Below are 22,399 nucleotides of genomic sequence, written 5' to 3'. Positions count from 1 at the left end.
GCATTCATTATAAATAATTTATTATTTAATATTTATTTTGGTCAAATAGTCTAGTTATCAAAATTTCACTCGGTTAATAAGTAGAAAATTTTGAGTTCAAACTCCGACCCTATATATTACAATGCCTTTATTTACTGAGATATACCTACAGGGACAAAAAAAAATCTAAAATTTGATATTTATTAGTACTTGATAAGATAAAAAATGTCAAATTTAATATTTTAAATAAATGAAAAAATAATGATTAAAAATTCCTATGCTTTTTCGTCAAGCAAAAAAATATATGTCTATCCTAAAACTTGGTATATATATATATATATATATATATATATATATATATATATATATATATATATATATATATATATATATATATATATATATATATATATATATATATATATATATATATATAAATTTTTTAATTACGTTAAAAGTCTGCACCCCCTGATCCAGGGTCCTGAATCCGCCACTGGTGGTGTACCTTCTTCATTGGGGAAACCCGGTTACTAGATTATGTTTAGAGAGAAACTTCCATAAAAAATTCTCATGTAAGTGATCTATATGACAAAAAATATTCAGATATATTGATTGGCTTTGAAGCAAGGTATATAAGAGATACTACATAATCATATAGTATATTTAAATTTTAAAATAAAAAATAAAAAAATGAAGTTTTAATACATAATCATATAGAAAAATAAATAATACCAAAACAATTCTTTTCACTTCCAAAAGCAATACAAATTGAACCATTCACATAATATAGTATAGAGGGGACATGTTTTCTTCCATCTAATGTGCTTCAATTTAGTTTTTCTTTGACTCCATATGATTTTGGAATATCTGAAGCCCTTACATATGAGAAAAGAAATCAAGAATTTATATTATGAATAAATATACAAAACCATATTTGATTCAAAAATATATATATAAAAAACCATATAGAATAAGAGAAAGGTATAGATGTTAAAAGGCTTAACTAAACATTTGGTCCCTTACGTTTATTTTAGGTTTCAATTTGGTCCCTTACGTTTAAAAAGTATCAATTTGGTCCCTTACGTTTATTTTAAGTTTCAAGTTAGTCCTTTCCGTTAGTTTTTTCACTAACACCGTTTGAATAGTACACGTGTCAGTGTGTCCAAGTGCCACGTGTCAGTCCACATATGCAAATTGACTGCCACATGTGACAAAATTGACGGAAAGGACTAACTTGACACCTAAAATAAACGTAAGGGACCAAATTGATACTTTTTAAACGTAAGGGACCAAATTGAAACTTAAAATAAACGTAAGGGACCAAATATGTAGTTAAGCCATGTTAAAAATAGGTTGAAAATCTGAAAACAAAAATTAAAAAAGGACTAAAATAAATATTACAAAGACTAATTTGAACATGAACATATTTTGCAAGGACTAAAATAAAAAAAAAGGACCAAAAGCAAAATGTTACTATATATTTCCAAGGACTAAAATGAAAAAAATATTTTTACCGGAACTAAAATAAAAACTTATATATTTGCAGGAATCAAACTTGTGTCGTTGCTCTCACAAACTCACCACCACCGACTCACCAGCAGCAGCACCTTCTGCCATGTTTGTTTTTGCATCTTCCATTTGCAGTGAAATTCCACAAACACTACAATTCTCAAAACCCACAAATATCAAAACTTTCTCTTCAATTCAACCACCCCACTATTTCTCTTCCACTTCCATAAGGTACTTTTTTTCTTTCTTTTCAACCCATTTTCATGCATCAATTTCTTTTTGTTTTTTTAATCCAAAACTGTTTGCACTAGTTCATTATGCTTTCATTTTACACATTTCAATCTCAAAACAACAATGGAAGGTAGAAATAACTCTAGAAGGGTTTAATGAGCTTGTGGGGTGCCTTAGTCTGTGGTTGCAAAATAGGAGATAAGGGTCTATTTGGATAAACAAATTAATTAAGTGCTTATAGGTTATAGACTTAGTCCCAGTTTGGATTAGCTTATTTTTGAGCTTATGCAAACAGGTTATGCAATATAAATTGTACTTTTATAAGTTATTTTATCATAAACTATTTTGACAAAATTATAATAATATATAAAAATTGCATAAGCTCAAAAATATGCTAATCCAAATGGGCCCTTAGAGCCCGTGAGCTTATGCTAATCTTTTATGCATTCTTATAAACTTTTCAAAGTAGTTTATGAGAAAATAGCTTATAAAAATACAATTTTTGTTAGTGAAAACTTATAAATTAGCATAAAACTTTTTATGTGCATAAGCTATTTTCATAGGCTAAAAAATAAGCCGAATCCAAATGGCCCCTTAGGGTGTGTTTGAATTGACTTATTTTTTAGCTTATGCAAATAAAAAAGTTTTTATGTATTATTATAAGCTTATCAAAATAGTTTATGAAAAAACATTTTATGAAGATACAATTTTTGTCAAAAAAAATCTTATGAATTAACATAAAAGCTTATTTATTTGCATTATTTATTTTTCATAAGCTCAAAAATATTTCAATCCAAACGGTCCTTTATGTTAAAAGCGTAGAGCCATCGACGTATATCGTGTAAGTGCTTATAAGTTGTTTTTTGTAAGTTTTCCTAGAGAACTTATGAAAATAAGTTGAAAACATTTTATGGACATTGTATAAGCTTTCCCGAATAGTCTTGCAAGTGCTTATGCAATAGATGAACTCAAATGAGTCAATCCAAACAAAGCATTATATGAATAGCATGCAACCGTTTTTTTCTTTCAAATCTCTTATTTTATCTTGTCAAAAAAATCTATCTTATTTAATTTTATTTTATATATTTTTTCTCTGATATGAAGATTTTCCATCAGAACTCGAGTTCCTTTCTCTGCAAGGATATTCTTATGTCATGCAAAATTTGGTATGCAATTTTGTTTAAAAGTTTTATTTAGATGTTACAATTGATATGAGGTTTGTGTAGTAATGTACTATTGTAATGAGTATAGATCTTTCATGGTTCTTTTTACTCAGGCACGAATGAGTCTTTAAACATACAAGTGTTATCTCCAACCCTATTAGAAGACCCTCATATTGTTTATCTTATGGAACATGGAATGACTATTGATCAGGTTAGGACTATTATGCGACGATTCCCGGCTTTCTTCCGCTATAGTTTGGAGGGTAAAATTAAGCCATTGGTTGAGTTTTTTCTTGAATTTGGAGTGCCGAAAGAACAAATTCTTATTATCCTCGCTAAAAGACCTCGATTATGTGCACTCAGTCTATCTAAAAATATTAAGCCCACCGTGAAATTCCTCGAATCTTTGGGCGTCGACAAAAAACAATGGGCGAAGGCGATATACCGCTTCCCTGCCTTGCTAACTTATAGCAGGCAGAAAATTAATGAAAGTGTAGATTTTCTCCATGAATTAGGCATCTCAGACGAGAGCATAGGTAGGATTTTAACTCGTTTCCCTAATATCGTTGGTTGCAGTGTAGAGGACAATCTCCGACCAACAGCAACGTACTTCCGTTCATTAGGGGTTGATGTTGGCGCTCTTCTGTTGAGGTGTCCGCAAATTATTGGCCTTAGCATTGAGGCGAATATAAAGCCTGTAACCGAATTTTTCTTGGAAAAGGGATATACCTTGGAAGAAATTGGGACTATGATTTCGAGATGTGCAATGTTGTACGCTTACAGCTTGACTGAGACTATGGTCCCAAAATGGGATTATTTTATGACTATGGATTACCCGAAATCCGAGCTGGTTAAATTCCCTTATTATTTTGGATACAGTTTAGAACAAAGGATTAAACCGAGATATGCACGCATGAAAAGTTCTGGGAGGAGATTAGCGTTGAATCGGCTTCTTTCACCGTCAAGCAGCAACTTTGAAAAGGTCTTAAAAATGAAAAATAAAGGAATTGCAGGTTGATTAGGATTTTTGTTTATTGCAGCAAGGTTGTACAACCTGATAATGAAAATTAAAACTTTCAGGCAATGTTTCAGCAAGGATTTTGTTTTTTGATCAATGGCATTTCAAGTGAAAAGTTGCAGTTATACTCGAACATAGGTCAATGATTGTGACCGTCAATCTATAGATTATGGATCTGCAGTTCATGCCGATGAACTTGCGTTTAAGCTGTTTTGGAGTGAGTTTGATACATGCCACCTTCAGCCAATGTTTATTTGTTTGCAGGGTTTTTGACACACTCTGGAGTTCTGGTTGCAAGTTACTGTTGTATGTATGTTATTATTGTGTCGAATCCATATACTAATTAGAATCTTTCTTATGTACTACTTGGTAAAATAGGTGATTAGAGGATACAATTGATAACATAACACCAAAATTTGGTACTAAGTTATTGAAATGAGGCCATTCTGGCGATGGAAAACATCTGTTTCCGCAGCATTTTCTTCGGCTAATTGTTCTTAAATGTAAAGAGCTAATATCTCTCTTTTCAAAATGCATCAGTTGTATTTCCGAATAAGCATGCCTTATCACTTCTAATGAACCATAAAAATTGGACGCATGTTATCTTCTCAAGTGTATGGTTTCCGTTTGCTATGTGTCCAAATTTATTGGTAATAGTGAAAAATTTGACCAGATGGACCGACATGAAACCTGCTTAAAAGATAAGGGACCAACTTGAAACTTTTAAGAGATAAGGGACCAACTTGCAATTAAGTCTCGTTAATTTTACATTTGGTCGCACATAGAGTTGGGTACGCAAGCTGACCTACTTCGTATAACGCGCTCTGCATAAATCTGCATGTTAAATGGTTCAAACTGACGTGTTTGTGAATAAAAACAAGTTATAGTAGTTGTCCGAGTTTAGTCTACGGGCAAAACGGGTTGACCCACGGACCATTACAAAATATATTAAATTTTTTATTTTTCTAAAAAAGAAACTAAAAAATTATTTATTATTAAAATTCTTTTTTTAGAAACTTAAAAAAATTATTATCGTTAATAATTTTATGTTATAACATACTATTATATAAGTTGTAAGTAATAAATAAATAGGTCATGCATTTTCCTATATAAATATATAAACTACAAATGGTATTTAATATAAAAAATTGAATGTTGATATACTTAGTGACATTTTTATGATTTTATTTATCTTTTTCATGAAGTCGTGAGTAAATTCATTAAAAAAAAAAAAAACCCACTAATGATACATATCACGTTGTGACATTTTATCATTTTATCAATCTTTTCTACATAAATCAATTGAGGAAGAAGAACATGTTTGTTTTTTGGGTGTCATAAGAAAAAAGAAAAAAGTATTGTGTCGTGAAGAACATGTTTAGAGAAATGTTTAGTATTTGAGATGGGACAAATTATAAGTGATAAAAGTATAATTATCTATGTCTATTCTATACATCTATTCTATATCTATATCTATACATATAATAAAAAGAATACATGACTTTGGTATGAATTTTTCATTATCCCAATTTTACCCTTTAATAATTGTTATTTTTTTATTAAAAAAAAAATAAGGGTCTTTTCTTTTTCTTCTTATTATTGGGCACTAAATAATTACTTTTTTATGTTTATTTTTCTCAGGCTTTACAGGTTCTATATGGAGTGTTTTCAAATGAAATGATATGAACATGATCCAATAGCAATGGTTGTACAATGTTGACGGACTTAATTTGTACCTATTCATTTATAAGGATTTTCTTTTGAAAGTATGTGATTTTTTATTGATGATGTGTAGAAATTTGAATTATATATTGCTCCATTCTAAGGGAAATTCAAAAAAGGTACACACTACGTCTGCATTCTAAATCCAATACAATAGTGTTGCCCTTAAGATAGAAATGAGGTTTTAATTCTCTCTTTTCTTACGTTTTTTTATTCAAATTTCTTTTATTTAATTTCATTTTGTTTAGGTGTCAATCTGTTTGCATTACTAATTCCATAATCTTTTTTTGTATACACAATACTTACACAAGGGTATTTGTGTAATTTTATTTACACAAGGGTATTTGTATAATTTAGTCACTATAATTCATATACGTTAGCAACATAGAAAACATTAATCACACAAGCGGATTAAGCGTTACGGTTTTTAGTTTGAAAATAATTAGGATTGGGTAGGGATGGCAGAAAAACCCAAACCCGTGAGACCCACCCGAACCCAAACCCAAGTCAACAGGCGAAACCCGAATTGACTGGGTTTGGCTTTGGGTTTGGGTGACACCCGAAAATATGGGTGTGGGTTTGGTATCACTCAAACCCACACCCGAAACCCATATATACACCCACCCGAAACATGTTAAAATTACCTAAATACCCCCATATATATATATATATATATATATATATATATATATATATATATATATATATATATATATATATATATATATATATATATATATAAGTGTAAAAGTAAAATTAGGTTTTTCACAAACCACAAACCAAAATTGTGTTTGAATTTTGCTTGAAAGTTGGAAGAACTTAATTTTGGTTTAGTTGTAATTTAATTTCTTGAAAGACTATTTTGTAATTTTAAATTCCCTTGTAATTTTAAACCTATGTTTTTGCTAAGTGATTGACAATATGTTTAAATTCCATTGTTTTTGCTTAAATTTACCTTGTTTTGCTTAAATTTACAAAGTAGTACAAAATGTGTTGTGGGTTTGGGTGTAAAAAACCCGAACCCAATGGGTGTGGTTTTGCCACCCGAACATATTTGGGTTTGGGTGTTGATTTCGGGTGTGGGTTTGGTATCACTCAAACGCACCCGTGGGCGCCCATTGTCATCCCTAGGATTGGGTTAATAAACTTTTAAGCAAAAAAAATAAATTTATTAAGGTTAATAAACTTTATTATAAAATTATTTTTTTGTTATTATATAATGATAATTATTTAGTTTATTAACACAATCCTCTTTCACAAATTAGTTTAGATAAAAAATCAAACTTATAATAAATTATTGTTTACAATTTATTTACGTTAATAAAATAGAAAACGTGGATCACACAAACAGGCGCGGAACGCGCCTATTTGGCCGCTAGTATATTAATAAAAAAAATAGATGGGTCATACAAGTCAACTCATAAACATGTGAATTTAACCTGAATAACTCACGCTCTTAACGGTTTAATCCACACAAATAAATATAAAAAGCAAACCAAATAAATTGTTCTTAGGCTCACGTAGACTGTGAATTATACATGTCAGTTTGCGGATCTTAGTCCATATATCTGGCTCTAGTCGCACATATCCTTTAATCTCACCAATTTCTGAAAGTGCAAACAACAATTTTGATTTTTGGAAGTCAATTCTGCTCTCATTCATCCCTGGATGCATTAAAATTGCAATTAGTTTCTCAAGTGTCTCTTTTATTAATCATTTTAGTTAGGGATGACGATGAGTAGGATATAGGTAGGGTACTACAGTACCCATCCCCATACCCGCAGATTGAAAAAATACCCGTACTCATCCCCATACCCTGGGTAACAACTTTTGCCCCCGTCCCCATACCCTATGGGTATCTAGGTACCCGTACCCGTTACCCGCATTTTTACTAAAAATAAATTGATCAATTATAAAATATCATATAATTTTAATAGAATTAAAAAAAAAATCAAAGATTTTAATATTGACTAATGAAAATTATAAACAAAATTATTACTGACCTGATGTTAAAGTTCATTTTATGTTAAATATTCACATTATTTTTATATTATGTTATAAATAGACATTTTTATTAAAAATATGTAATAGTTTAGTAAAGTTGTATTGTTTTAAATTGATTTACATATACTATAATATAATAAAATAAATGAATATATATTATGCAGGTATGGGGTGGGTATTAAGGTACCCGTACCCGCACCCATACACTTTCATTTTTGCGGGTAATTATCCATACCCGTGCCCGTACCCAAAATGCGAGTTTTTACCCTACCCGTTGTGGATAATTTTTGTGGGTACCCTCTGGGTATGAGTCAATTTGCCATCCCTAATTTTAGTCCTCAAATATGTTTTTAGATAATCAATTTGGTCGTTAGTCGATTTAGTCTATAAAATTACTAACAGAAGAAACATTAAAAATATATTTATTATTTTGATACATTTTTTTAAAACAATAATTTTGATACATTTATAAACTAATATAACATCAAGTTATACTTCAAGAGACTAAACCAATGGTAACAAATGGTTTACCCATTCTTTAAAATAGTAAGTTATCCATAATTAAATTAACAATCAAATTATGTACCAAAAAACAATTTGGTCATGCTAAACAGTGTCTCGGGCACTAGCTAAACATACTAAAAAAAAACAAATGATAAAGTTAATGATAAGAGAGAATAATTTTTCACATCATTAAAACATTGAATGCATGAATAAAATTTCTATACTTGTATTCTTAAGTACTGTTTAGCATTTTTCAAAAAAATTAACCATCAAATTGATTTTCAAAATATCATTTTTCTTTATCATTTTTTAGAGGAAATAATATAGAATTTAGGAGTAATATAGTTGAGTTTTGAGACAAGACAAAGTACTTTGCAACGCACACTTGTTTGTCTCAACTCAACTATGTTTGTTTTTGCATCTTTCATTTGCAGTGAAATTCCACAAACACTACAATTCTCAAAACCCATAAAGATCAAAGCTTTCTCTTCAATTCAACCACCCCACTATTTCTCTTCCACTTCTATAAGGTACTCTTTTTCTTTTCAACCCATTTTCATGCATCAATGTCTTTTTGTTTTTTTTTTTATCCAAAACTGTTTTCACTAGTTCATTATGCTTTCATTTTACACATTTCAATCTCAAAACAACAATAGAAGGTGGAAATAACTCTAGAAGGGTTTAATGAGCTTGTGGGGTATCTTAGTTTGTGGATTGCAAAATAGGAGATAAGGGTATATTTGGATAATAAACAAATTAATTAAGTGCTTATAGGTTTTAGCATAGACGTGTATAATCTAATAAGTGCTTATAATGTTTCCTATAAAATCATAACGAAAGTTGTTGCGAATCGACTTAAGAAGATTGTGGATCAAGTTGTGTCCCCTGTCCCCTTACCAAACTGGATTTGGTGACAAGTGTTTGTGGGGAAGTATGGTCGTGAGAATTCGAATACCGGACATGTATCTGCTGGAGCTAGTGACTCGGCGTTGTGGAAAGCTATTGTCACGAGCTGGCCTAAACTACAAGAACATTGCTATTGGGCAATAGGAGATGCCAGTCAAGCTAGATTTTCGGATGATAAATGGCTTGATGATAACTGGTGAATGGGATTATGATTTGATACAACAACTAGTCCCCTCATGTGTTTTGCAAAAGCTGCATGCAGTCCCCTCCGAATGCTAGTAATGGCCCTGACGTTCCCTTGTGGCCGGGAGTGCCAAACGGAAAATTTTACAGTCAAGACAGCTTACCATTTACTTGCTGGTAGCTATTCAGCCACAACAAGTACGATATGGAAGAAGATATGGGAGTTGCACGTAATGGAAAGAACTAGAGTTTTTATTTGGCAACTGAACCATGGCCGCTTGTTAACTAAATCAAAACTGGCGCAGTGGCATCTTGGTGAATCTTTCTACGATAATTGTCCTCAATTTGAAGAGACCATACTTCATGTTGTGCGGAATGCCCAATAGCCATGAAAATTTGGAATCGCTTGGTTGCATACCAACATAGAGCAGCTTTTTTTTTGACAGGTTTACAGGATTGGATTGATATCAACCTATATAAATAGCTAGGACTGCAGACTCATAATGCTTGGAGTCTTATTTGGGTAACTGCTTGCTCTCTCATGTGGCAGTGTCGGAATAAAAGATTGCATGATGAGGAGTGTGTAGAGCTGGACAGACCATGGCTAACAATTCTGGAATATGTTAGACAGTATAGCATTAGTATGGACAGAAGTTATCCTGGAATATGTTTTTCATAAAGTTACCCTGGAGAGCTTTTGAAAATAAGTTGAAAACATTTTATAGACCTTTTATAAGCTTTCCGAACAGTCTTGCAAGTATTTATGCCAATAGACGAGCTTAAATGAGTGAATCCAAACAAAGCATTATATGGGATCTGGATCCTCTCCAGTTTGGTGTCTCATGTTTTCTATTACGTGCAATCTCACCCTTTCAATTAATCTATGATTGAGAATTATGCCAAACCATTTTTTGTCAGTCAACCATTGGATCAAATCCAATGACTGAGAATTGCATTGGAGAAGGACAGGATCCTGATCCCATTATATGAATAGCATGCAACCATTATACTTTTTTTTTTGTCTTCTTTCAAATCTCTTATTTTATCTTTCCAACAAATCTTATTTTATATACATTTATGATTATATTATTGAAACTTGGATTTTTTTCTTTCTTTCTCTGGTATGAAGATTTTGCATCAGGACTCAAGTTCCTTTCTCTACAAAGGTCTTCTTTTGTCAGGCAAAATCTGGTAAGCAATTTTGTTTAGAAGTTTTATTCAGATGTTATAATTGACATGAGGTTTATGTAGTAATATACAATTCGAATGAGCAAAGATCTTTTATGATTCTTTTTACTCAGGCACAAATGAGTCATTAAACATAAAAGTGTTGCCTCCAACCCTATTAGCGGCCGAAAAAGAAGAAGCCAAGGCTGTATTAACCTTGTTTTTGAGGAAACAAGGTTTGAGCAATGCAAATGCAGCAAGAACCATCAATAAATCAGATCCTTTTATCGACCACCTTCTCTCAAAGCTTCACTCTAAACACAAAACTTGGTACCTTTCAGGTTTGGTTGCTTTGCTACAAATTAATCACTTCTCTTTCATTACTTTCTTTTACATTGTATCTTGCTAATCACAGTTTTGTTGACATAATGATTAGGTAGAGAGCTTACAACTCTTGAGATTAGGGATGCTCTTATCTCTTATCTTGAATCGCTTTTCCAGGAGCATGGAGACGTTCTAATCGATGTAGTGGAAAACTATCCAAACCCACCAGTTAAGGATAAAACAGCCGTGCCGATTACCCCTTCTAATCCTAGTCCAGTTGTAGACACTAAGAAGCTTAAAACAGTGAGTGGTACAGATCCTGCAGCGGGCAACCTTCGCCCTCATATTGTTTATCTTATGGAATTTGGAATGGATAGCGATCAGATTAGGCTTATTATGCGACGATTCCCGGCTTTTGCCTACTATAGTTTAGAGGGTAAAATTAAGCCATTGGTTGAGTTTTTTCTTGAACTTGGAGTGCCGAAAGAACAAATTCCTATTATCCTCACTAAAAGACCTCAATTATGTGGAATCAGTCTATCTGAAAATCTTAAGCCTACCATGAAATTCTTCGAATCTTTGGGCGTCGACAAAAAACAATGGGCAAAGGTGATTTACCGCTTCCCTGCCTTGCTAACTTATAGCAGGCAGAAGATTAATGAAAGTGTAGATTTTCTCCGTGAATTAGGCATCTCAGACGAGAGCATAGGTAAGATTTTAACTCGTTGCCCTAATATTGTTAGTTACAGTGTAGAGGACAATCTCCGACCAACAGCAACATACTTCCGTTCTTTAGGGGTTGATGTTGGCGCCCTTTTATTCAGGTGTCCGCAAAATTTTGGTCTTAGCATTGAGGCGAATATAAAGCCTGTAACAAGATTTTTCTTGGAAAGGGGATATACTTTGAAAGAAATTGGGACTATGATTACGAGATATGGAATGTTGTATACTTTTAGCTTAACTGAGAATATGATGCCAAAATGGGATTACTTTATGACTATGGATTACCCGAAATCCGAGCTAGTTAAATTCCCTCAATTTTTTGGATACAGTTTAGAACAAAGGATTAAACCGAGATATGCACGCGTCAAAAAAGCCGGGGTGAGATTACTGTTGAATCAGGTTCTTTCACTGTCAAACAGCAACTTTGAAGAGGTCTTAAAAAGGAAAATAAAGAAATTGCAAAATGATTAGGATTTTGTTTATAGCAGCAAGGTTGTTCAATCAGATGAAATTACGCATTTAAGCTCTTTCCGAGTGATTCAGGAACATGCTAGCACCTGCAACCAATTTTTTTTGCAGGTTTTTTGACATGAGTAACACTGGTCTGCTCCCATTGCAAGTTGCTGTTGTATATGTAATTGTGGAATCCATAATAATTGGAGTCTTCTTTGTAAAATATGTGATTAGAGGATGTAATTTATAACATGACACCAGAGTTTGGTACTTGATTTATTGAAATGATTAAGCCATTCTGATGAGGAAAAATTTGTGTTTCTGCAGCATTTTCAGTTGTGTTAACTGTTCAATGTAGGGAGCTTATATACATCTCTTTTCAAAATGAATTAGCTGTGTTTTGTAAGGAAGCAGGTCAATATGGTTGCTCATAAATTGGCCAGTGTATTGTCCATCTTGTTACTATTGTTTAGAAAATTAAATAGTTCTATTTTAGTAAAAAACAATATCAAAATGATATCTTAGTCAAATGAGAATGAAATGACAATCTCATTTGAAAACTTGGTTCTGCACTTCTGCTAAGTGATTTTTTTTTTAGATTTAGAAATTCGAAGTGATTGTCTTGTACTGTATTATTAAAATTAATTAAGTGTTAAATTTTATAAGAAAAACTAGATTGATAAATCTTTAATTACAATCCCAACAAAAATTAAAGCAAAGATGTAAGTAAATGCAAACTGAAATTAATTTACAGTCTATGGAGCAACAATGGGAATATCACACTTCAGACTACATTTTAACTTTAAGTTAGAAGTGACTACCTATGAAGCATAGACATAGACACCAGACACTGACACGTCGACACCGACAATAATTAGAGAAAATAACATAATTCAAAGTAATTTTAAGTGCTGATGTCCGACACCGACGCGTGTCAAACACCAGAACACGCCTAAGAGGAGTGTCTGTGCTTCATGCGAGACTACTACTACACCAATCCACCTTATGGGGGATACTTTGGGAGAGCAAAGTTGTGACCTTACAAATGTAGTGTTTCACTTCATCAAACTTAAAGATAAACATCTGTCCAAAAAGAAAATAAATAAAAAAAAGACATCAAAGACAGTAAAAAATGCTAATCGCTTGAAGAATCATCATCCTTCTCTTCATGATCAGCGACGACTTTCTCTATAAACCTCTTGCGTACTCCATCAATGACGGCTTGTCTTGATTCCTCATCTCTGCTATGGCCATCATTAAGTACAGGATCTGATTGGCACAGGATCAATGCAACACCTGATGTTACAAAACAAGCAAAGAATTCAATGTGACATGTTAGAGGTAGTGTCATTAAATAAAGGAAACAGATTTCAGTATAATAGAAAAGTACAATGTAGACATCTTAAAAAAATGACTACAATATCATTGTGCTCTCATTTATAATCAATCAACTTATACTTGCAACTGTCTCAACTCTTTTTTTGGAAGCAGCAAACTTATATAATAAAAGCCTTTGAGGTATAAGACATAATCAAAAAGCAATGCACAAACCAACTGATAGAAACAGGGATAAGAGATGGGCCTTGATACTATGAGCTTTGACACTAGGCCCAAACCAAGAGAAGGGCATAGAGAATGATGACGTGGCCAAGTGAGGCATGGTGTGCATGGGATTATAGCTATATAAGTGGTGTCAGTGATAGAGAATAATCATCTTGGAATTCTGTTATTTGTATGGGATCACTTGTTAGTGATTTGGGGCACTTAGTGCTTAACAAAATAAAGGTAAGAAAGTAACAAACTAGTAGAGAGATTCTACTAGCCCCAAAGCACTAAGTGCCCCAAATCACTAACAAGTGATCCCATACAAATAACAGAATTCCAAGATGATTATTCTCTATCACTGACACCACTTATATAGCTATAATCCCATGCACACCATGCCTCACTTGGCCACGTCATCATTCTCTATGCCCTTCTCTTGGTTTGGGCCTAGTGTCAAAGCTCATAGTATCAAGGCCCATCTCTTATCCCTGTTTCTATCAATTCCCACCTCCTTAGAAACAACCTTGTCCTCAAGGTTGAGAGAGGTTTCTATTACTCTTCTTGCTGCTAGGAGGCCCTTCAATACACTTGAGAAACACATAAGAATCAAACCATTGAAGCTACTGAGGTCGGACATCATTTGCACCCAAATGCTTAAGTGGCAAAACTTCCCTCTATCATATACCAACATAAGCACCACCACCCAAATGCTTTTGAGCATAATCTCCCCTCTGTCATATACTAAATTAAGCAAATTATAGCTTGAAAGAACACAAATTGTGGTTTCTAACAACTTGTGGTTTCTAGCATCAAATAGAATTTCACAAAGCTTCCCTCTATCATAAAAAAAAATCTGCAAACTGTATAATGATGGAAAACTTTTCCAGCCACATTCATGAGTACTAACTAGCATAGGAATATTGGGCTTCCTTGGATCCCATTGTATGATCCCCAATGATGAAGACAATGACATAATTTTCACAATGGTTAAATCTAACAACTCCTCAAAGCAAACATTGACACCCCATTGCTTATTCAATCCTTCCACAGTGTGCTTTGAAGGCCAAACAACATACCAAAGACCATGTGCATATAAAGTACAGAGTACCCCCTGATTTATCTCTTCCTTTTCACTCTACCGATAAACATCATAAGGAGCCATGTTGCAGTTAGTTTCTATTATAAGCAGAGGGAAATATATGTCATCAGTCACATCTTTAGCTAAGAGACAATCAAACTCATTTGTATCATCCCATATAGTCAATGTTGCATTCTCTTCAATTCTCAATAGCCTGTTCAAACTTGTCAGTTTGATAATTTGCTTAATACAATTTATCATAACTTTATTTATCAACTCAAGTGAATAAGAGATAGTCTCTAAACCAATACTCAGATTGGTTGGTGGAACATAAGATTTTCCACAACAATTTAAGGGTACCCTTGAATCAGTATGTGAGCTTAACTCAAAAAACTTATGAGCTGAGATTTGTTTCAAAACTATAAAAACATTCTCACATCCTACATAGTTGTTGGAAATCAAAGAATTCCATGATATAGTTCCTATCACATTTAACCATTCAAACAATTTTCTCACACCAATTAGAGAATCACAGTTGCAGTACATACCAATCAGGCACTGGAGAAGCATCATAAACCAAAAAACACGCCCAGAAAATGCTTCTCTCAGCTTCAAATTCATGAGATCACCACCAGCTGTGATGATGGTAGTTCCATCTCTAATAACACAAATCCACCTAACATATTCATGTGTCTCATTTCCATTTAACAACATATGTGAATCAGCACATTGTATCTTTTTGAAGTACTTAAAAACTTCCACGTACCTCTCTTGTTGCACATACTCACTGATAAAGGAGTTCCACGTTATTGGTAACAATCCTTCACCCACCAGAAAATCTTTAGTAGTGAGACCTTCAATACCAAATAAATCTCGTGTTGGGTCATCTATAACCATTTTCTTCTGAATCATTGGGCAATTAAATTGGGCCAGTTTCAGTGTTCCTACTACAGCCCATTTTATAAATCTCATTATAAACAACTCACATTGCATTGTGTGAGTGGAATACATACCAGGTGCCTTGGATGACTCATATGAGAGAAGAGTAGATGTGTGCTGCTCTGATGAAGACACATGTGACAATTTGTGATTGTGCAGAATGGAGGGCAGATATTTGTCTATCTGGCCCATTTTTAAGTTTACAATGATACCCAACTCATTAGTTGTCAATTTTAATCTTACTTTATCATCAAATGCCAGTTTTACCCTTATTTCCTCCGGATCCTTCTCTCCATCCAAAGCAATGACACACAAATACTCATATACTCCTCCGTTTAGATACGACGTCTTGTGCAGCGACGTTTGCCGTAGTAGCGCCGTCGTCAATCGATCGGTGTCTGGTGGTTCTGGTGAAGGCAGTGGCCTGAGCAAATTTGTTTGTATCCTCCTTCGCTCTGCATCCGTTCTCGCATATCCACCCATATCCAAAGCTAAGCTTCGATCTGGCGGTTTAGCCGGCGGTTCTCGCCGTGAACTAACTTTCGCATGTTGATCAAAGCCCGACGACTTAATCTCAACGTGATGCGTATTAATCTCCACATCTGGTGGTTCCGGCAATAGCGGTGAATCGATCACCACCACTTGATTTACCTTAACACTCACCTCTCTGTTATCTGATTCTTTCTTCTCAATTGCTGCATCGAGCCCATCCATCGATTCTTTGTGGCTCTGAAATTTCCGATTTGACGGCTCCGATGATTGCTCTGAATCGTTTAAATTCTGCAGTGATTCAGATTCTATCTCTTTCACCTTTTGAATCTCTTCTCTCATCCTTCCGATCTCTTCCTTCAACCCGAGAGTCTGTTGATACATTTGTTTTGATAGCAATAACATCTTTGCATTCCCTTCTATCAACTTCTCTACCAACAACTTAATGCTATCTCCCATCGTGTTTGTCGCACCTATGGTGAATCGGGTATGGGTGGTATGGATCCGGTAGGTCGGACCAATTGATGGGTTTGTGAATTATGGAAAAGAATGAAACAGTAATAATGAAGTAGAATGGAAGAAAAGCTTGCAATTGATATTAATGGAGTTTCAACTACAAGGTAGAAAATAACAAAATAAAGGTAAGAAAGTAACAAACTAGTAGAGAGATTCTACTAGCCCCAAAGCACTAAGTGCCCCAAATCACTAACAAGTGATCCCATACAAATAACAGAATTCCAAGATGATTATTCTCTATCACTGACACCACTTATATAGCTATAATCCCATGCACACCATGCCTCACTTGGCCACGTCATCATTCTCTATGCCCTTCTCTTGGTTTGGGCCTAGTGTCAAAGCTCATAGTATCAAGGCCCATCTCTTATCCCTGTTTCTATCACCAACAAAACCTGCAAAACATAGCAGGAGATACAAAAGCAACAAAGCTAAAGCCCACCACCCCTAAAAACAACTACGCCAAACAATACTTGGTGAAAACAAAAATAAGCGCAACAGAGGAAAACAACTACACGCGAATCCTCAGTTCCCTAACTCCCATCCAAAAAAACAAACCGCTAAAACACCTATAATTCAGAAGAAGAAAAAAACCAAAACACAGTCCCACAACTAAGCAAGTAAACAGCACCTCAGTGAACGAAAAAAGGAATAGGATAAAAACTAGCTACACCAGGGGCGACGGCAGGAGCGGAACTACCTCATCCACAAGGTCGTTGGTATTCTTTGAGACATTATTAAAAATCATATCATTTCTAGCCTTCCATATTAACCACAAGGTTGTGTGCCAAATCAATAACAAGCCTTTCCTTAACTTTACATTCCTCTCCGCCTCATAAAAGATCAAAAACGAGGTAAACAAATTTGGTGGAATTGTAACATCAACTCGAAGCCAATCAACAATGTTCCTCCACACTCCTTGAGCAAAGTCACAATGCAACATTAGATAGACACTTGTTTCTAAGTTACCGGTACACCCCACACAATCAGCATTGTCCGAGTCCCTCACCACCCCCCCTCCTTGCAAGATTGGATTTTGTAGAAATGCTATCATGCAGAAGTTGCCATGAAAAAGAGATAACCTTAGAGGGAGCTGGAGCTGGACTATCCCAAATATGGTTGAACACCTTCTCCTCCAAAGTAGAAACATTAACAACCCCCCACTATATCATTCCGAAGTAAATCGTAAGATGAATTTACCGAAAACACACCATCGGGGTTCGGTCTCCAGGCCCAACTATCAGTATCCGTCGACAAAATCACTCCCCGGATCAACTCCTCCAAATGATCTAATAATTGTTCCTCCCAAATGTCTTAACTCTTATTGAAATTCAAAAGTGACAAATAATGTGAGAGAAAAATATTTTAAATGGGACACTTAATTTGAGATAGAGGAAATAAAAGATATGAAAGGGGAGGTGAATGACTGCAATCAAGAGGTCCAAGTTCAACTGGATAACGAAAAAATTATGTATGTCAGTATGTTAGTTGCTGATAGGAATTATCAGTTCAGTTTCTATATTATTGTGTTACTAGAATAAAACTTAGGAAATACGAGGAAAAGGACCAAAAGCTTCCAAGCCAGACAGAATTCTTTAAACACCAACTAACAACAAAATAGAGTTTTATTAATAAATTTTGCGGATTCAAAAGAAAGAAGGATAAAAAAAGTTGGCATAAAATCAGGCCCTAATTTTACGATGCAATTGTGGAAATGAATTATATAATTTTGACAAATTGAAGCTCCGACCTTCCTTCACAACAACGTAACACAGAAGCTAAGAAGAATTTCCTATGACATAATTAGCATAAACCTTTTGTACTTAACGAACATTAACAACTCAAAGTTATCGAAGAAAGAAAACAGGGACAATAGAGGTTAAGAGATTTAAATACCTTCAGGAGTGCATCTTCGCCCAAACCTACTCATACCGACATAATTTCCTTTAACTGCTCCATTGTTGTACACCAACAATGTAGGAAGATTACAATCCGGGTAGTTAGGAATGCAATCAGTTGATATTATCTTCACAAATTTTGTTGCAGGATACATTGTAGCAAGTTCTTCAATGCATTGCATCAAAACCCCACATTCGGGAATCCTGTCGAACAAAAGCACAGCCGACTTCAGCAAAAAGAAAACATAACATTCAAAATTTATACAAAATTGGGATGAAAAGCAATCGCTTATAAAGCATACATACCCGTCTTTGTAAAGAATAACAACCACCCAAACATCAGATGGAGCCTGCGAAACCTCTCGAATGAAATCAGATCCTGAAATAGGAGTCACAGATCCATACCTCAAAACTTTAGCTGCCTCTTGTATCTCAGCTAATCTCTTCTTCCTATGACAGCAAAACGGCTCAAATTAGAACATGTGGACTGAAAAAACAACAGCACCGATTTTGCTATATACATAAAAGAGTAATTTTATTAAATCTTAATACCAAACGAGTGTCTCAGTAATTCAAGAGTAAAAATCACTTTTACATGAGGAACCGAAAATAACCAAACCAATACATAAGTTCTAGAACTGAACCAATGATTCAACCACAGTTCTCTAACTGTGAACCGAACTCTGAATAACCAACCAAACTGCTTTGAACCAAACTGCAAAATACTCGAAACTCAAGTTCTCGGTTCATAAATCCAAATTCTCAAACTAAATCCAAAATTGAACCAAATTCCCAAATGTAAATCGAACCAAATCGATTCAATTTTCAGTTCTCTAACTAAGAGCTTGTTCTTGTTCTGCTGCAATGTTGGCATCTCCTAAACCTTCTCACATGCTCTGTAGAATAATTAGTGTGCTTAATTTTTTCAGTAGAATCAAATCACTTTTAAGTGAATAGTGAAAACCCCAATCAATACATAGTACTTAGAAGTCTATATAGTCTAGCTAAATTCCTCAATCCTAGGCCATGCAAATACTACATAAATTAATAATCACTGACTATGAAAACTCCAATCATTTACAACTAGTAATACTTTTATCAAACCATAATCATGCATGGTTATCCCTCCAATAACAAACCTACAGATCAAAAAGCTTTAACACTGATAAGTTATCATCAGAACAAGAGGTCATCATAGTGATTTGAGAGAAAAAAGAAGTTCAAGTTGAACTACAGAACAGAAACAGAGATTACTTTGTGATTTTAGACTCATTTTTGGTGCAGACAGAACGATGGGACAGAAAAAAGGGTAACACAAGTCATAAGAAAGCAAATTACATCAATAGGATTCCTTATTCAAAGCCAATGGTAAAATGCAATTGATAGAAAACCTGTGTGTGCATGCAGTATTCTTGGAGCAAATAGACTGATATATGTAAGTTTTTTTAGAACGAGATATAAGCCCACTTACTTCTAAGTAAGGGTGTCTAGGTCACAACAGGACTGTTCTCTAAATATCATTGGAATCTTACAGCATACCTAATACCTATAACTCTCTAAAGATGTCATAGAAATGCAAAAATAGTTCAATACACGATAAGAACTATTTCGAGGAATCCAAAACAAACAAAACTTCGAAATTCGAAACTTTCAAATTCATGAAAGACCCCCATCAAATTCAAGAAATTACTCTACATTTAGCTGGAATTTTAAAATGAAGCTCCCTGATTTTAAGTTTAACATGAATACTGAATCAAAATACCAAAGAATACTGAATCAAATACCCAAACAAAGTAGAATTTGATTGACCCTAAAAAACTACATTACCCAATTCAAGTTCCTTAACCTGAAAAAAGTAACAAACTCAACTAGATTGCATTCTGAAACAAAGAAAATGACCAAATTACAAAATTAAACTCAAACCAATCCAAACATACAAAAAATGACAACTTGATCCAATTCTTCATCATTTCATAGAAAACAAAAACAACCCAAAAACGACCAAGTTACAAAATAAAACTCAAACAATCCAAACATACAAAAATTGAAAATTCATCATCAACATTTTTATTTATTATAAAAAACATAAAAAGGGTGCCAACATAATATTATTCTGAGCACTGCCATTATTAATTAAATTAATCAAAATTTGAATTTCCACATTCTTATCACAGACCATTGTCAAAATCAAATTTTGAAACAAACCCATGAACAAAAATCGCCACATAAAAAATCAAACTCAATTTCATACAAAAAAATTCAATACCTATATTCTTGAAGCAACCCACATATAAAAATTGAAAATTGAAAAGACCCAAAATGTCTATTACCTATATTCTTCTAAGAAACGATCATCGTCAAAATCATCTTCAAGGTCTTCAAGTTCATCATGAGTTTTGGAATCAATCCATGATTTGTCTTTGGGAATGGAATCAGGATCAGTGGCGGGAGTGAAAGCTGGTGGTTTGAAAGCAGGTGACTTAGCAGGAAGATTTCCGAGTTTAGTTTGAATATCATCCCATTGAGTTGATGCTCCTTCTAGATCTTTGTATATGAAGTGATAATCTCCCATTTTTGTTTGATTTCTTCTTTAGAAAATGGAAAAATGATTAGGGTTTATATGTGATCTGTTGTGTGACTGAGTTTGAAACGGAGATCAGAGGTTCGAGAGAAAGATAGAAGGAGTTTGGTTTCTGTTGTTTGTGTGTGATCTGTTGTTTTTTTTGTTGATGTATCAATGTAAAAATAATTTTATTTTATTTTTGACAGTAAATTAAAATTAAAATTAACTTATCATTTTTTTAAATTTACACAGTCGGTTCATTTCATTAATAATAAAAAATTTGTCCACAAATTCTAGTTTAACATGTAAAAATGTCGAAATTGCTAGTGTCGGATATCAGGATTGGGATTCGAACCACGGTCACTCACTTTGTGTGTGTGAGTTTTCAATAGCTTTGTCATTTCGTCTATAAAAAAATTCAAATAATACAACGAGGGACACGGTTAAAGTAGGCGTGACTATACCAACAAATGACTGCACTTGCTAACGTCATGTTCGTTTGCCGCTTAGTAAACTTAATCTTAAAGTTCGTATTACATTGTAACAATAATTTAATCGATGAAATAAGAGAGCTTTATTCTGATATTCCTTGGTGATAATCTCCCATTTTTGTTTGATTTCTTTAGAAAATGGAAAATTGATTAGGGTTTATATGTGATCTGTTGTGTGACTGAGTTTGAAACGGAGATCAGAGGTTCGAGAGAAAGATAGAAGGAGTTTGGTTTATGTTGTGTGTGATCCGTTGTTTTTTTTGTTGATGTATCAATGTAAAAATAATTATATTTTATTTTTGACGGTAAATAATAAATAAAAATAAAAATAAAATTAAAATTAACTTATCATTTTTTTAAACTTAACACACGGTCGGTTCATTTCATTAATAATAAAAGATTTGTCCACAAATTCTAGTTTAACGGGCAGAAATGTCGAAATTGCTAGTGTCGGACGTTAGAATTTTTTTTTCTACCCCAACAATCTTCACTTTGCCCCAACAATCATATTTGAAATGAGAAATATACTCTCATATATAATGTAAAACTGAAAAGAAAAAAATCATTATTTACCCTAGTCAAACAAAGTGTACCGGTGTGAGTTTGGAGTCTTAGGAAAAGTAAGTGTAATTTTACATACCGGTACACTTTTTCGAAGTGTGCCGGTTCGATTTCTTCACCGGTACACTTGAAAAAAGTGTACCGGTATGCATATTCATACCGGTACACTTGAAAGAAAGTGTACCGGTATAAATATTCATACCGGTACACTTTCTTTCAAGTGTACCGGTATGAATGTGCATACCGGTACACTTGAAAAAAGTGTACCGGTATGCTTTCGACGTCTGAGTTTAAATTTACATACTGGTACACTTTAAAAAAAGTGTACCGGTTCACAGTAATTTTTTTTTTGTTTTTTTTTCAGTGGTGCGTACTAGAGGATCAGACGGTAGAATTAAGCATAGCAGAGGACGTGGAGAGTCTCGGCAACATC

The 22,399-nt window shown here is 33.7% G+C and overlaps 3 protein-coding genes across 5 annotated transcripts; 2 read left to right on the top strand and 1 right to left on the bottom strand.

The window, feature by feature from the left end:
- The first annotated feature begins 1,575 nt into the window (after positions 1-1,575).
- Positions 1,576-12,198, top strand: LOC123885619 (transcription termination factor MTERF5, chloroplastic-like). Of its 2 annotated transcripts, none has more exons than XM_045934909.1 (4): positions 1,576-1,719; positions 10,349-10,410; positions 10,521-10,727; positions 10,823-12,198. In XM_045934909.1, the coding sequence occupies exons 1-4, from the start codon at positions 1,595-1,597 to the stop codon at positions 11,902-11,904; spliced, it is 1,476 nt and encodes a 491-aa protein (XP_045790865.1). In that variant the 5' UTR covers positions 1,576-1,594; the 3' UTR covers positions 11,905-12,198. The 2 variants fall into 2 exon arrangements, with proteins under 2 accessions (XP_045790865.1, XP_045790864.1); XM_045934908.1 differs by lacking the exon at positions 1,576-1,719 and adding an exon at positions 8,506-8,660.
- On the top strand, positions 3,103-4,417 carry LOC123885620 (transcription termination factor MTERF5, chloroplastic-like). Its single transcript, XM_045934910.1, has one exon. It carries the CDS (start codon positions 3,106-3,108, stop codon positions 3,898-3,900), a length of 795 nt encoding a protein of 264 aa, XP_045790866.1. The 5' UTR covers positions 3,103-3,105; the 3' UTR covers positions 3,901-4,417.
- Positions 12,199-12,609: 411 nt separating the features above from the next.
- On the bottom strand, positions 12,610-21,642 carry LOC123884850 (viral IAP-associated factor homolog). Of its 2 annotated transcripts, XM_045934083.1 has the most exons (5): positions 21,515-21,642; positions 20,682-20,916; positions 18,658-18,801; positions 18,350-18,555; positions 12,610-13,182 (listed from the first exon to the last, which is right to left on the bottom strand). In XM_045934083.1, the coding sequence occupies exons 1-5, from the start codon at positions 21,519-21,521 to the stop codon at positions 13,022-13,024; spliced, it is 753 nt and encodes a 250-aa protein (XP_045790039.1). In that variant the 5' UTR covers positions 21,522-21,642; the 3' UTR covers positions 12,610-13,021. The 2 variants fall into 2 exon arrangements, with proteins under 2 accessions (XP_045790039.1, XP_045790038.1); XM_045934082.1 differs by lacking the exon at positions 21,515-21,642 and having other exon boundaries at positions 20,682-21,063.
- Positions 21,643-22,399: the final 757 nt, after the last annotated feature.

This window comes from Trifolium pratense, linkage group LG5, assembly GCF_020283565.1.
Source record: "Trifolium pratense cultivar HEN17-A07 linkage group LG5, ARS_RC_1.1, whole genome shotgun sequence".
In the NCBI taxonomy this organism is placed as follows: Eukaryota; Viridiplantae; Streptophyta; class Magnoliopsida; order Fabales; family Fabaceae; genus Trifolium; species Trifolium pratense.
Note: the sequence above shows the minus strand (reverse complement) of the source record. Positions and strands in the feature narration are given on the sequence as shown.